Below are 15,752 nucleotides of genomic sequence, written 5' to 3'. Positions count from 1 at the left end.
AACCACCTTCCACTCAGTGCTTCTAAGGGCAATGGAAGAACTATTTTGAGTGCTGGGAAAATGCAGGAGAGAAGCACATTTTTTCAGGAAAGGCCCTTGGATCCTGTGCACGAATGACCAACCACTCTATATTTCCCATACGAAATGAAACTCTTCCCTTTCCTAAATAGGTTTTAGCTTCTGATTTATTGAGAAGTCAAGGCTTACTTGTTAGGGCAGCCTCTATAGCAAGAATGGGGAATTTCTGGCTTGTGGGCCTCATTAGGTCCACCAGTCCTCTGCATTTGGACTGCCAGGCCATTTTTAGTCAAGCCACACCCTCCTGTCCTCCACCTGACATCATACATGACATCAGGTAAGGGGAAGGTAAAGTCATGGGTGGGCCAAAGAGGGGTTTTGCAAGGCAATTCAAAATCCTGACTATCTGCTGGTTGTTGGGGCTTCAAAAGCACAGTTCTATGAATACCCAGAATCACGAGTATGTTCAGATGTTCTTTGGGGTCCTTCCAGGTTCCATTCCTGCCTCACTTCCCTGTTTTCCACATATGTACACTCCATATTTTCCCATTCACCACAGGCCCTAATGTCCTTGCCTTCTTTCCTCCTTCCTTAACAGAAATTCCCATTGTGCCACAAGAGGTCTCAGTGGGTTCCACATTGCCATTCAGTGTGTGTTTCACCCCTTTGTCTTTTCACAAATGATGCTCTGGTTGACTCTCAGGTCTCGAACTCACTCAGGTGTAAAGTTATAACAACAGACTTCAGCAGTGCTCAGAGTGCTTGCCCTTTGATCCTTTAGAGAAGTAAAAGGAATGTCAAGTTACGTCTATAAAAAATAATGTATCTCACTGGAGCAAGCAGAATGGCAAGCTGTGGAACATGCCCTTTGCTGTGGGAGAACTATTGTTTTGGCAAGGGGGTAGGATTAAGCATTTCAATGTTGTTGTTGTTGTTGTTGCTTTTGTTGTTGCTTTTAGTGAACTTCACTGTGGGGAGCTTTTTGCTCCCCACAACCACCATCCCATTCTTCTAAATAAGTTTATCAAAATATGGTTTCCTTTTCTTAAGAGACAGCAAAAGGAAAAGCATTATATCCTTTCACTGCCAGCAGGTTTGGATGTTGATTCGGGTGATGAAGGTGCTCATTTATATTAGGAGAAGAAGCTGAAAAAGAAGGCGGAAAGGGATCCCAAGCTTTATCAAGCCAAACCTCCTTAAGGCTCTCTCATTCCCTGTCCCACCAGATTACCCTACATATTCTGCATAACACTGTGCTAGAAGCATAGAAGAGGAATGAAGACGGCATCTAGTGGGGACAGTCTGATGCCCCCCCCCCGATAGAAGAACCCTTCTTTAAGAAACTTATTTGCCCTAATGCTATCTCTGAAAGGGAGGGAGTTTTCCCTCCCTTTTGTCTTCCTGTTACAATTTAAATGAATTTCCGAGCAGAATGCCACGATTTCTTGCTGAGCTTTAGCGCCGCCATAATTACAAAGTCAAATGCAATCATTAAAACAGCAACATTTGCTTGTCACCATCTTAGATTGCTCTTCACCTCCTCCTGAACAAACTCCAACAGGAATGAGTTGCATCAAATATTATTAAAATGTGAATGCCATTGTATTCTCATATGCGAGAACCCAACCCCCCCCCACCGCAACTGGACTGAGCAAACCCTTGCCTATTGGGCCACCTCTTAGCACACCATGCCTCTTGCGCTATTAAGATGGCACTTTCGTAACAGAGCTCTCCACAGAAACTCAAAAACAAAGCTTTTAATTGTCAGTTTTACCTCCATCTCCTGGTGTCTGCCTCATCTTATTACCTGCACATGCAGATAGAGGCGATACTAAAAGTAAGCTCAAAATGGCTGAATTCACTTTCATTTTGGCTGGCCGGTACAGGGGGACTAACAAGCAAATAGCAGGGCACCTGCAAATACGGAGCTTTCTGGAAAACCAAGGAGCTGGAAAGGAGAAGGAGTGATGGGGCAGGGGAAGAAAAAGGAAGTGGAAAAGAGAGAGAATGAAGACACAATGGCTTTATGAAGTATTCGGAGAATGAGAAGCAGAGGGGGAAAGATATTTTAAGGACCTCATTGTATTCAAGAATTTATTTTAATTTGGTCACTTAATATTTATATTGACCTACAATGAATTTCAAAAGGCACGAGCACATTGATAGAGCCACACGCATCTCTAAAGTGCCTGAAATGTAATACGAACCCTGCTGTAAACATAGTGGGAGAAGACCTGTGAACTGCAGAGCAGCAGCTGGAATGTGAAGGCCTTTCTTCTATCAGACATATGCATTTACAGAAGTGCTTACATCAGTCATGCTTATTTTATGTTGGACACACAAACACCCATTGCATCTGGGTTTCAAAAAAGTTCACTTGCAAGAAGGGTTTTGACAGCACATGTAACACTGAAGTGTGTAAGTGTGTGTGTGTGTGTGTGTGTGTGTGTGTGACACAGACAAAGAGACAGGCCACAAAAAAAGAGGTTTACCTTGATGTTGTCTTGCCAACGATGGGCTTTCTGAAATTTCTCAGCTGCATCAGCCAATCTCTGAAAATGGAAAAGAGAGAGGGTAAGCCCACAGAGAGGTAATGTGAACTGCAATAATGAAAGAGGAGTTATTTTAATGCTGTTCTAGCACACATGGAACCAGCTACATCATTCCTGGGGCTTACAAGGTAGCAAAGCATTTTCAGCACCCTTACCAAAGCAGTTCTTGTTATGAAAAGAGATTAATTAAAGGTTTATGGGTTCCCATGACCATCTTCTGTATGCAAATCTGATCTTGTTTAATTAAAGGAGCAAGCCTGTGAGAAGCCTTGTGCTTCAAAGTCTTTTATGAGGTGAATTTACTTTCCTTCCTAAGGGAGGTTGGCTTCCATTGGCATATGTAGGCAAAAACGGGTTGCAATCTGTGATGGTGTTGAAGTTAGGGCAAAATCTATCCTCTGTCCCTAAGGCTAGAGCTGCTCACGGGGACCAGGATTTGCCTTCACCTCGGTAATGCCTTCCAATGGAAGCCACTTCATTTCTCCCACATTTAAGTTACCGTAATTTAGTTAATTGAATTCATGCATTGCTTCCCACCACCAAGAAGGTCTGAGTGACTCACAAAAGATAAAATGCAAGGTGGTGGTGGGGGGGGGGGGAAGAGATACAATCTATAGCATAATTCAAGGTGCCTGTAGTTTAGGAATGACCCTAATTTGCTCCTATCTCAAATGTGTTCTTGCCTATAGAAGTCAATTTCATTCCATGGGAGAAACAGAGTATTAGTCAAGTCAGGTTTCTGCAAATAGTACGGTATACTTCAAGTGGTTCACAACAGATATATTAACAATAGTAATCCTATCCAGGCATTTATTCGCACACAGGGGCCTGGGTTCAAATAGCGCATTCTGTTAATGGAAGGTAGCACAATGACTCCTATTTCCTCTTACTCTCCCCCCTGATTTCCCTTGGGGGTGGGGCAGGGGAAGCCACAGAACTGTGCATGGGAGCCAGGTTCTGCTTGCATGCTTCTCACAGGCATCGGTGAGAATGAGATGCTGGATTAGGTGGGTCTGGTCAAGCAAGCTCTTTTTACGTTCTCATGAGATTGCTCCATTAGGGAAGCAGAAACACCTACGCTCAGCTGCCAGACACTGACTGCTGGTGAAAGTGAAATCAATACCACTAGAATGCCTATATAACGCAAATCCACTTGAGAAAAAAACGTAAACATAATAGGCTGTATAATAACAATTGTAAAGTTATTTACTACGAAACTACTTCTCAAAATTATATACAGCTTCTCATAACCTCAAAATCAACATTGTGACATAACATATTAAAATGTAGCTTATTCAGTTAACCACCAATTCCAGCATGTACAAAATGCGATTCCTATTTTGTCAGTCCCATAGTACATCCATTTCTAATTCCTTCATCTTCTCTTGTATTTTTCTATCTGACGTATTCCTTAGAAGAGTACCATGAAATAGTCTTGTAAGTGTAAAACGAGGATGATAAGGTTGGTAGACATAAGAAACTGGCACTGGTAGATGCTGGCACAGGTAGACAACGACAAGGATTCCTGGATATTCCCCTGTTTCGCCCCAACTGAGACTCTATCATGTATAAGATCCATGTAGCTGTTATATACAGTAACGAACCATGCACAGCTGGTGAAGCCGATTGGGATGAAACATCCTCATTAGACACTTACAAGACTATTTCATGGTACTCTTCTAAGGAATAGGTCAGACAGAAAAATACAAGAGGAGATGAAGAAATTAGAAATGAATGTACTATGACACTGACAAAATAGGAATCACATTTTGTACACACTGGACTCGGTGGTTAACTGCATAAGCTGGTGAAAGTGGGCATGTGAAGGTATGAGCCAGCAAGGTATCAAACCATAATCCCACATTGTTTTCATGAGTGAAAAAGGAACGCAGAATAGGGCTAATATTATTCCCAGGAACGTACTGCAAATGTGCACCATCTAGAGGAAGAGAAGCTAAACCATACCAGACGTTCTTTGTTTCCAAGAGGTACATTATTGAGTTGATAACTGTTGGTCTAATTCTGATGTGCACATTTGTCTCCAAAGTGACCTGCTGATGTGACAGTTTCTTGGCAGCGTCATCAAACAGTATTCCAGGCTAAGTAGGGGGCAGGAGGTTCTCTGATCTGCCAACTTGAGGTTGGTGGCAGCGAAGGCAAACGACATGTGGCTCTCTCACCAGTTGCAAGCAATGGTCAGAGGGAAGGCCTGTAGCTTCTTAGTTTATAATGAAGCATGGTGGGGTATACCCACACGTACCATGACTGTGTTCACATGTAACACTACAATAGAATGGGCTCTTGAAAATCTCTACACATTTTTTTGGAGAAAATGGGTGGTGGTGAACCATTTAATCAATGTTAACCAGGGGGATGGTGAAATTTTCCAACAAGTTTCTTGGGAGTGGGTTCATCATTAGCATTGGCAGTAGCAATCCCCCCCAAGAGGTTTTTTTGTTTGTTTTTTGGCTGTTTCTGTAAATGGCAGAAGCAGTAACTGTACACTGTTTTGCATTCCCTACTATGCCTTTAAACCTAATGCTATTCTAGGACACTGTGCTGCATTTCAGGGAGCAAGGAATGGCAGTAAGCGGAGAACATTTTGCCAAGTGGAATTCTTCTTCTGGTAGGGTTTTAAAAAAGAAAACATTTTTGGAGAGCAGGGAGAAGTAGTCAGAGAAATTTCACAGCTTAGGTTATCTTTGCATAGACTACTTGACCAACATCTAGTTCTGCTTTCACACTATCTTGTCTTGTTGTGTTCTATGAACCATGGCCCATGGTTCAATATTTTAAAAAGCAACAAGCCAACTTCAAACCACAGGCAATGAAGCCTGCTTGTTTAGCTAATCACAATTTGTTTTATACCACTACCTCTGGTTTGTATGGCACGACGGTGCTGGTGAAGTCCTTCTCCCAGCTGCCTGGAAGGAAGACAGTAAAGTGGTGTGTGTGTGTGCCCAAGGCTTTGCTCAGGTTCATTCCAGCTAGTGCACATCATGTTAAACCATGGTTTGGTATTACTTGCAAACTGAACTTCTGTCTGTTGCAGAGGTGGAATAACATTCTTGCCAGCCTGAAGGCTCAGAGTGATTTTTGCAGAATTTACAGTGCAATCAATTGCTGAGCAGATTTCATTGCTTAGCAGTAAGTTATAGGACACCCATGTAGCTAGAACCAAGCCAACATGCTGAGTTATTGGTGAAAATAAAAGTCTTTGTCTACAGAGGATCACTCATTCTAATTTGGTGGTTACAGGATTTACCAGAGTGGTGATTTTTGTCTGAGGCCTATTTACTTTCCCTTCACTTTGACAGATTATTTTTACACTGCCAATTCAATCTCTGAGGAAAGCCAGTGTATGTATGCATAGCATCCAACCAGTCGCAATGCGTCAGCCATTCCTGTGAAGCTGTGAAGGGGCTGAGGAATCAGGTAAGATATCTGAACAAGCTCTTCCTTTAATTACAGGCTGCAGCAAGAACCTCCAGGCTGAGATAGCATTTAAAGACAGCCTGACAAGATCTAATCAAGCGGGATGTTAAATGCAGATGCAAGAGCCACCTTCTTTGCTTAAAATGTATGAGATTTAAAAAAGGGGGCGAAAGGGAGGGAGGGAAGGAAAGAAAAACCCAAAGTGATTTTGTAGAGTTTGCCATTGAAGTGATTGCAGAAGCATGCCTCATTACTTAGCAGGAAGCCATGGGGCAGGATTTCAGCACTGTCAAGAGCAGTGCATCATCTGTCCGCCAAGCCTCATCATTCCAGCCCCTTTGGCCATCAGGAGCTTAAAAGGGCAGGGGGCTCAAAGTTCTTCAAGGGGGTTAGGAACAATAAATGGTTCTCCTCCCAGGGATGCAGCACTCATCTCCTATGGCTTTATTTATTAAATGCCTATTTCCAAAATATGCAGGAGTCAGCTGAAAATTAGTGATGAAAACAGTTCCATCGCAATCAGATAAGAAAACACAAACAAAACCTGGGGTTGCTTCAAAGCAGCTAATGCTATGGCAAGGATGTGTGTGTGGTTTTTTTTTTTAATAAAAAACTCTTCAAACAGAAAATTCAAATATCCAAGGCCTGGGCAAGATGTTTTGTGCCTGACAGCAGCTATTCCAATGAAGGCTCATGGGGGGGGGAATTATCAGCACTTACTCTTAAAAACTCTTGTTGAAAGGTTTCTGGGGTGTGAGAGAGGACTTCCAGGAAAGGTGTGGATTGTTTCCAGGACAGCACCCTTCCAGCTTTTCCACTCTCCCCAGCCCTTTGCCAAGCTCTTGAGAGTTACATGAGAAGTGCTTTCATCTGCTCAATTGTTGCCATGATATTCCCTACCCCTCCCACAGTTGCAAACATTTGGTTCTCTAGTATGTGTTCCAAAGGGAAAAACACGATATATTATTGGTGGAATTGCATCTGAACGGAGAGGTACAAAGCTGGGAGATACTGCTTTGTTTAGTCGTGTCCGACTCTTCGTGACCCCATGGACCAGAGCACGCCAGGCACTCCTGTTTTGCACTGCCTCCCGCAGTTTGGTCAAACTCATGTTCGTAGCTTCGAGAACACTGACCAACCATCTTGTCCTCGTGTCGTCCCCTTCTCCTAGTGCCCCCAATCTTTCCCAACATCTTTTCCAAGGAGTCTTCTCTTCTCATGAGGTGGCCAAAGTATTGGAGCCTCAGCTTCACGATCTGTCCTTCCAGTGAGCACTCAGGGCTGATTTCCTTCAGAATGGATAGGTTTGATCTTCTTGCAGTCCATGGGACTCTCAAGAGTCTCCACCAGCACCATAATTCAAAAGTGTCAATTCTTCGGCGATCAGCCTTCTTCATGGTCCAGCTCTCACTTCCATACATCACTACTGGGAAAACCATAGCTTTAACTATATGGACCTTTGTCAGCAAGGTGATGTCTCTGCTTTTTAAGATACTGTCTAGGTTTGTCATTGCTTTTCTCCCAAGAAGCAGGCGTCTTTTAATTTTGTGACTGCTGTCACCATCTGCAGTGATTATGGAACCCAAGAAAGTAAAATCTCTAACTGCCTCTATTTCTTCCCCTTCTATTTGCCAGGAGGTGATGGGACCAGTGGCCATGATCTTGGTTTTTTTGATGTTGAGCTTCAGACCATATTTTGCGCTCTCCTCTTTCACCCTCGTTAAAAGGTTCTTTAATTCCTCCTCACTTTCTGCCATCAAGGTTGTGTCATCAGCATATCTGAGGTTGTTGATATTTCTTCCAGCAATCTTAATTCCGGCTTGGGATTCATCTAGTCCAGCCTTTTGCATGATGAATTCTGCATATAAGTTAAATAAGCAGGGAGACAATACAACCTTGTCGTACTCCTTTCCCAATTTTGAACCACTCAGTTGTTCCATATCCAGTTCTAACTGTAGCTTCTTGTCCCACATAGAGATTTCTCAGGAGACAGATGAGGTGAACAGGCACTCCCATTTCTTTAAGAACTTGCCATAGTTTGCTGTGGTCGACACAGTCAAAGACTTTTGCATAGTCAATGAAACAGAAGTAGATGTTTTTCTGGAACTCTCTAGCTTTCTCCATAATCCAGCGCATGTTTGCTATTTGGTCTCTGGTTCCTCTGCCCCTTCGAAATCCAGCTTGCACTTCTGGGAGTTCTCGGTCCACATACTGCCTAGATACTGCTTTACCCAATGCCATCAGTGGAGGCTCAGGTGGCCTTAGTGGTATGAACTGCTTGTTTCCAGGACTGGGATAGTCCGATTTCAGTAACCCATGGTACCATGACCTAATGACTGAATTATTCCAGTGTACTCTGTATGGGGCTACCCTTGAAGACAATCTGGAAGCTGCGGTGGGTGCAGAATGATGCTGCCCAGCTGCTAAGGGGACAGTGAAATGTGACCATATGCCACCCATTCTAAAAGCACATTGCTGTCTGCTTGTGTGCTACTGGGCTCAATTCAAGGTGCGAGTGCAAGTGTACAAAGCCCAAGTCCTAACATTCTGAGCTTTTTGGCACACAGTACTGTAAAGGATTTACTGCAGTACAAGGAATTTGTAGCATGGACCTCTGCATTATATTTTCCCTAGGGCAGCAGGGGAGAGTAAAACACTTAAAATGAGGCATAGGTTAGCTTTTCATTGAAAGAAGAGAAAAGGTGCCAGTATGTTTTGCCTCGTACCACAGATTCTTACAAATGCAAGCAAGCAAGTCTTTTTTTCAAAAAATGAAAATTTGGGGTTGTGGTTTATTGTGCAGAGGGTGGGGTGGGGTGGGGGGATGTGTAATGCTAAGGGTTTTGTAGGGTTTTGTTTCTTGAGAGTGCAGGATGAGAGCACCAGGCCTGCCTAGGTATGTCAGTTGTGCTGCCCATAATTTTAGATTAGCTTATGTCTAAAGGAAGGTGTTGGTATATCTTTGTCCTTGAGCCTGCTTACAAGTACCAGGGGTGTAGAGATCTCAGCTGCTGCAGCTATAATGCAGCCCAAGTGCCTACAGCAGGCATCTCCAAACTTCGGCCCTCCAGATGTTTTGGACTACAATTCCCATCATCCCTGACCACTGGTCCTGTTAGCTAGGGATCATGGGAGTTGTAGGCCAAAACATCTGGGGGGGCCGCAGTTTGGGGATGCCTGGCCTACAGCAAGACACAGGCATAAGTGGGGTGATCCTAAGTGGTGATAAGTTGCTCCATATCAGAGTATACCACCTGCAGCTCCAGCTCCATATAGGAGTTTTCTCCTAGCCATAGCACCACAGCTATTTCACGAGGACAATCCTGGAAAACATTTCAGGAAAGGGGATTTAAAAAATAATAATACATAAGCATTTATAAATGGGGCAGGGAATGGAATGATTTAAATTGGTGTCATCTAGAAAATGCCTTTTCCTTCTCTGCTGTCCAGCAAAACACACTGCCTCCTTTGTTGCGCTAAAGCTTTACATAGCTGTGTGAAATGCATCAGAATTTTTCTTTGCCACCCAAATACAGACAATTTATTTTAATTCTCTCCAAGTACTGCCATTTTGTCGTCTGTTGCTCAGCTGAATGCAAATGTATATGGAAGCATTTCAGATACAGCCTATGGCCCAACAGCTCAACAAAATAAAAGCTGGGAAGTGGGGGGATAAAGAAATTAAAGTGCAGATAATTGATTTGTATAATGAAATTGCTGAGAAGTAGCAGTGGTTGGGTTTTTTTTCTTTCTTTCTTATTTCTATTAAGCCGATAGGTGTGAATATACAGAGGCCAGAGACTTCCAGGGGGATCAATTTTTGCACCAGCAAGTAAATTAAAAACAGAAAACAAACTAAATGACAGCCCCCTTCCGGCACTAGTCAGTCTTTGCTGCAGTTCAGAAAGGGGAATGCTGCCAGGTAAGGAGAATAATTGCAACTGTGCTTATGGAGCCAGCCTTGACCTGGGAGGGTTCAGGTGTCAATCAGGAGGGCAAAACCATTTGTCACAAGGATGTAGATTAGGGAAGCAGAACATGAAAGCATTGTTTACTTTATTGCCCATTTTGAACAGCCTAAGGGTGGAAGGGAATGTGGATGGCTGCAGGGTTAGACCTTTATTTTGTCCAGCACTTATTACAATTCAGTATTAAAATTATACATGCGTGCACATACATCATTCAGTTTCAATTTCTCCAATGCGTTGAATTCTTCACAACATAAAGAAGGGCTTAAGAGATGCAGTGGTAGCTGCTCTTTGCTTTTGGTGCTCCCTCACCCACTCTGAGCATGTTTCTTCCTTGCATCCTGAGTTCGAGCGTCTTCAAAGCCCATGACACCTTTGGTAAAGGCTGTTCTCCAACTGGAGCGCTTGCAGGCCAGTGCTTCCCAGTTGTCAGTGTTTATACTACATTTTTTAAGATTTGCCTTGAGACAGTCTTTAAATCTCTTTTGTTGACCACCAGCATTACACTTTCAATTTTTAAGTTCGGAATAGAGTAGTTGCTTTGGAAGACGATCATCAGGCATCTGTACAACATGACCAGTCCAGAGAAGTTGATGTTGAAGAATCATTGCTTCAACACTGGTGATCTTTGCTTCTTCCAGTACACTGATATTAGTTCGCCTGACTTCCCAAGAGATGTGTAAAAATTTTTCGGAGACACCGTTGATGGAATCTTTCGTGGAATTGGAGATGACGTTTATAAGTGGTCCATGTTTCACAAGCATATAGTAAGATTGGTAGTACAATAGCTTTGTAAACAAGCATTTTGGTTTCCCTGCGAATGTCCCGGTCCTCAAACACTTCAGTTGGGAGAAAGCCACACTCACAGAGCTCAGGCGATACTGGATTTCGACATCAATGTTGGCCCTTTTAGAAAGATAACTGCCTAGGTAAGAGAAGTGATCAACATTTTCCAACATTACACCATTGAGTTGGATTTGTGGCACTGCAGAGTGTTGGGATATCACCATTGGGAGGTCCAGCCGGCAGCCTCCTCTTCTCCTTAGTCCCGGTGATTCCCAGAGAACACGACTCAAGGTCTCAGTGACCTAAGCACGCAATCAGCAGAGCTCATCTCCAGCGTTAGCGTGGTGTGGCAGCAGCAGCAGCAGCAGCAGCAGAAGGAATACTCAGAGAGAAGTCCTTGCATATTTACAAGCGTTTATTACAAAGCATCTAAAGCATCTCGGAAGATAGACCAAACATGTCTGTCTCCATCCTCAAAGCGAAAGCAAGACTAACTAACACATCACAATTACAATAGTACAACCCACGGAAATATATATCATGTGATACATTCAACATCCTCTGCCAAGCCTGTTCCTGTTTAAGGTGGAACAGAATCTACTATGAAATCCTAACACAGAGGGGTTATTTTGTATTTGGTGCAACACTTTGGTTTTTTGGATGTTGAGTGATAGGCCAAGCTTTTTGTAAGCTTCTGCAAAGATATTTAGGATGGTTTGGAGATCATCCTCTGAGCGTGTGCACGTGCACACTACATTGTCATGAGCATACTGAAGCTCTATGACGGAAGTTACGGTAACCTTACTCTTTGCTTTCAGCCTGCTCAGATTGAAGAGCTTTCCATCTGTTCAATGATTTCTACTCCAGTGGGGAGTTTCCCTTCAACAAAGTGTAGGATCATGGCAATGAAAATAATGAATAGAGTTGGGGCAATAACACAACCCTGTTTAACACCTGATCCCACTGTGAATGGTTCACTTTGAGAGCCATTGTTACCTGCGATTGTTGCTGTCATATTATCATGGAGGAGTACTAAATAGTACTAAAGAATAACAAGGACTGTATTTCTCATGAATATCCTGTTCCCTGCCCTTAGCTCAGGGCAGGAATCTGCATGAAGTATAATCACAAGTGCATTTCACAGCAAACCTTACAAAAACTGGGAACATCTTGCTTACACACACACACACACACACTCACTCACTCACTCACTCACACATGCTATGGCATGAACATCTTGCACAGTGCTTTATCCAGAGCTCTATGGCTAATCCAGACAACGAGCAGGAAAATAGCTGTGAATCTACTAAGATAAATACCTTTCTTTTTTTTTAAAAAAATATATTTTATTAATTTTCCAATTAAAACCAATTATATCACATTCATTATTTCAAATTATACACATATATATATCAATCAAACCGAATGTTATGCCAAATCGTCTAAAGAATTTTTTATTTGGGTTCCCATGCTTCAAGAAATTGGGGATTCCTCGCAACCGTCCACTGCCGTCTTTTTTCTAAAGTTCAAATCGTCCTCCAAGTTCATAATAATCCAGATCTTCCCCTTACAGTCACATAGATGTTTTCCACTTTCAACCGATTGTTTCCCAGCTGCTGAGATAAATATCAAACGAGGTTTCACAAATGTTCTTTCTCCTGTGTGGGTTAATCAGTCCAGCCTCCCCATAAATCTTCTTAGTCTGCAGCTCCCTGTTGCGTCGAAGCAGCGCCATCTTAAAAAGCTCAAATCACTTTCGTTTTCTCTCATAGTCATGAAGATTAACGATCTTTATAAAATTTACAGCTTTTCCAGGCAGAAGACCCAAACATCAAACCATAAACTCTTGGTAAATTAATGGATCTCCTTGCCCTATAGCTGAACTTAGCTTCAGGTCGCTGCTCCAATTCAAAGTGCGTCACAGCTCATAAATCCTCCGAACGCGTCCAGGACTCCTTCCGTCCGACTAGGGGGGGGCTTTTCTCATCGGCAACTCCACATCTTTAAAAAATATGCTCAGTAACAACAGTTTATAAAGTTCAACTCACACAGTCTTTTGCTTCTCTTTCACTCCAAACAAGCCAGGACATCGCGTCTGGGAAGGTACGAAGTAACTCATATGAAGAAAAATAAAACTCCATTCCCTTATCGCTCCGTCCCCATCAATCCTTCTTCCAGATGATATACAGCCTTTAACTCCTCTCCCTCAGCAGCATAGATTTCTCAGCAGTAAACAGCGCTTCTTCCCCTCCTTCTGAAGTATGTCCATAGATTTAAGCCTAATTATCTTCTTTAACCATGGAAATCCCCGCCATGCAGATTAGCGTCCGGGAGTCCTGGCCCTCGTAAGTGCTTTTCAGCCCAAGCTCCCCCCACTCCATAAACAGTCGGAGTGGGTCTGGGGGCATCGCGGGCCAGCGGCCCCTCTCCGTAACCCCCGGAGAGGGTAGGGGGTTGCCATTTACTCCCCTAGCAACCGCCAAATTCCTTACGAAGGTCAGAGGGATGGAAAACAGGTCCGCCATTCCTGCCGGCGGAAACCGGAACCATAAGATAAATACCTTTCAAGGAACCTATTTAACACATCAAAATAAAAAAAATTAACTGCATCAAAAAATTCCTTCCAGTAGCACCTTAGAGACCAACTAAGTTTGTTATTGATATGAGCTTTCGTGTGCATGCAGACTTCTTCTGAACACGAAAGCTCATACCAATAACATACTTAGTTGGTCTCCAAGGTGCTACTGGAAGGATTTTTTTATATTTTGTTTCTACTACGACAGACCATCACGGCTACCTACCTGTAACTATTACTGCATATGACCTCCGTGAAACCCATCAAGGCAACATTTATTGCAGGCTTTGAACACAGTAGGCACCCTGACTTCTAGCAACGACAAAAAATCACACACAATTCTAACATAAACAAAATGTATTCATTTATTTACTTTAATATCTCACCTATTACACAGACTCCACCCAACATGTGACCTACAAAGCCAAATGTGCCATACTAACCTTATTGTGATCTGTCAAATACTGTTTTTCCAGTGCCAAGTGGAGGTTTACTACCGGTAAGTATATGACATACTGTTACACGTAGGTGGGGTTGTATTTGGCTTAGTGGATTAAGCTGTGCAGATATGCTCTGGTCAATTCCCCTCTCTGGATAGAACAGCTTGCCCACTCACCAACCCTACCTCGTTCTACCCATGCAATCGAGACCACAGTGTACACCACAGCCAGCAAAGTGGTGTGCCGTACTGTAGAAAGGTTCTTGCACTATAATAACATAAGACAATCCATTTCCTGATTCCCAACTGATCCGTCATGTATGAGCAATATTATCCATGGTGCCACCCAAAAGGAATATTTTGGAGATGCATCTTACTGATAAATTTTATTTCATGTAATTCAAGGTAACATAATGTGGTTCCCAGGAGATCTCACATGCAGGCACTAATCAGACCTAAAACTAAATAGGGTCAACAAGAGTAACTGCCTCTTGCGCCTTCAAGACTGCTTAATGGGGGTTGGCAATGACAACCTGTCTCAACTGGATCTCTCTCTATAGATGTACCACCATATTGTAAAGGGATAGAGGTTATAAGCAGCTTGCAAATAAAGTCTGTACATAGCAAAGTTCATTTTTACACTTTTCCCCACAGAGGAAAGCCACCCCTGGTTCCCTCCCACGAGGGAAATTTTATTCAGATATAATAACAGAGCCATGCAAGGCAAACAAAAGAAGTAATCAGAACTGCCATGAATTAACAATTAACACTAGATATGAGGGTAGTGATAAAATTACTGTTGAATTAGTAATTGATAGTGTTAATAAGCAAAATAGTTTGCAGTCAGCTGAAAATGGTGATTTCTTAGCGTGTTTCGTTGTTTTTTTTAAAAAACACTTTTCTGTACCAAGTGCTTGTAAGTAATACTAGATATGTTGGGGTATTTTATTTTACTGCTTTACTTTTCAATTTTCATGATTATGTTTTCACATTTTTATTATTTGCCGATTTTACTATTGTAAGCCACTTTGAATTCTTTTTTTCTAAGCAATTACTAAACAAAATAAATAAATAAATAAATAAATAAATAAATAATGGAGCAATAAATAGTATTATGGGTGCCAGCTGAGTTCAGTGCTACTGAATTCAGGACTCTTTGGGAACTGCTCTGTATTGACACCAATTCAAGTTATTAACAATCTTGTCATCCTCTGGCATGCCCAAGAGACATGGCTTAATTCTTCATCTGGCTTAATTCTTCATGGCTCCTCTGGAGTTATATGTACCATAAAGTAAGTGAGCATAAGTCAAGACATTTAGGAGTGGGGCAAAACCACCTTCTCTCTCTCTTTCTAGACACTGGCTTAATCATAGGCAAGCAGTCACCTTAGCTCCCACACCAATCTCCATGAACATCATTCTTCCCACATAATTGGTTTCCTGGCATAATTCACCCCAAGCCATCCTTTCCATGCCTACATCATGCAATTATTCTCCTAGAGAAGCCCACTTCTCACTGTCAGCCTGATTAAAGCTGTGACAAATATCCCCTTCCCACGTTTGTGGGGCCATTCCTCCCAGGTGGAGGGGAAGGGAATAATTCAATGACTACTGGGGGCAATCACATTTCAAGAATTTCAATCTTACCTAAAATACTAGGTAGCCGATGGGGAACGATGGGTTCCCTAAGGTAACCCTGGGAACAATGCTACTACATGATGTAGTAGCATTTTCACAGGATTCTTTGTCCAAGCAATGAAGCTGGAGCAGCCAAGATTATGCCAAAAGTGGCAGCAAGGCTTTTTATTGTTAAAAAAAATGCCCAGGGTAGGGTGGGGTGGGGTGCTAGGGAAAGCGAAAAATATCCTTGATTGTGTCACAGTTAAATATTTTTTTTAAAAGACTAATCCATTGTTGGGAAGCTGTTTCTGCCACACCCCACCCCAGATCTATTAAATAATACTTTAGCCTAGCACTCT

At 42.5% G+C, this 15,752-nt stretch overlaps 1 protein-coding gene across 2 annotated transcripts in view; it reads right to left on the bottom strand.

The window, feature by feature from the left end:
- The window catches only part of CACNA2D2 (calcium voltage-gated channel auxiliary subunit alpha2delta 2), a 551,962-nt gene that overhangs the window by 245,612 nt on the left and 290,598 nt on the right, over positions 1–15,752 (bottom strand). For both annotated transcript variants that reach the window (XR_009557115.1, XM_060271531.1), the window contains exon 4: positions 2,511–2,570. Coding sequence is in view for 1 of the 2 variants with exons in the window: in XM_060271531.1 (XP_060127514.1) it covers positions 2,511–2,570 (60 nt within the window). In the remaining variant the exon portion in view is untranslated. The remainder of the gene's footprint in view (positions 1–2,510; positions 2,571–15,752) is intronic.

This window comes from Zootoca vivipara, chromosome 2, assembly GCF_963506605.1.
Source record: "Zootoca vivipara chromosome 2, rZooViv1.1, whole genome shotgun sequence".
Classification (NCBI taxonomy): domain Eukaryota; kingdom Metazoa; phylum Chordata; class Lepidosauria; order Squamata; family Lacertidae; genus Zootoca; species Zootoca vivipara.
This window is presented reverse-complemented; position numbering and strand designations above follow the sequence as displayed.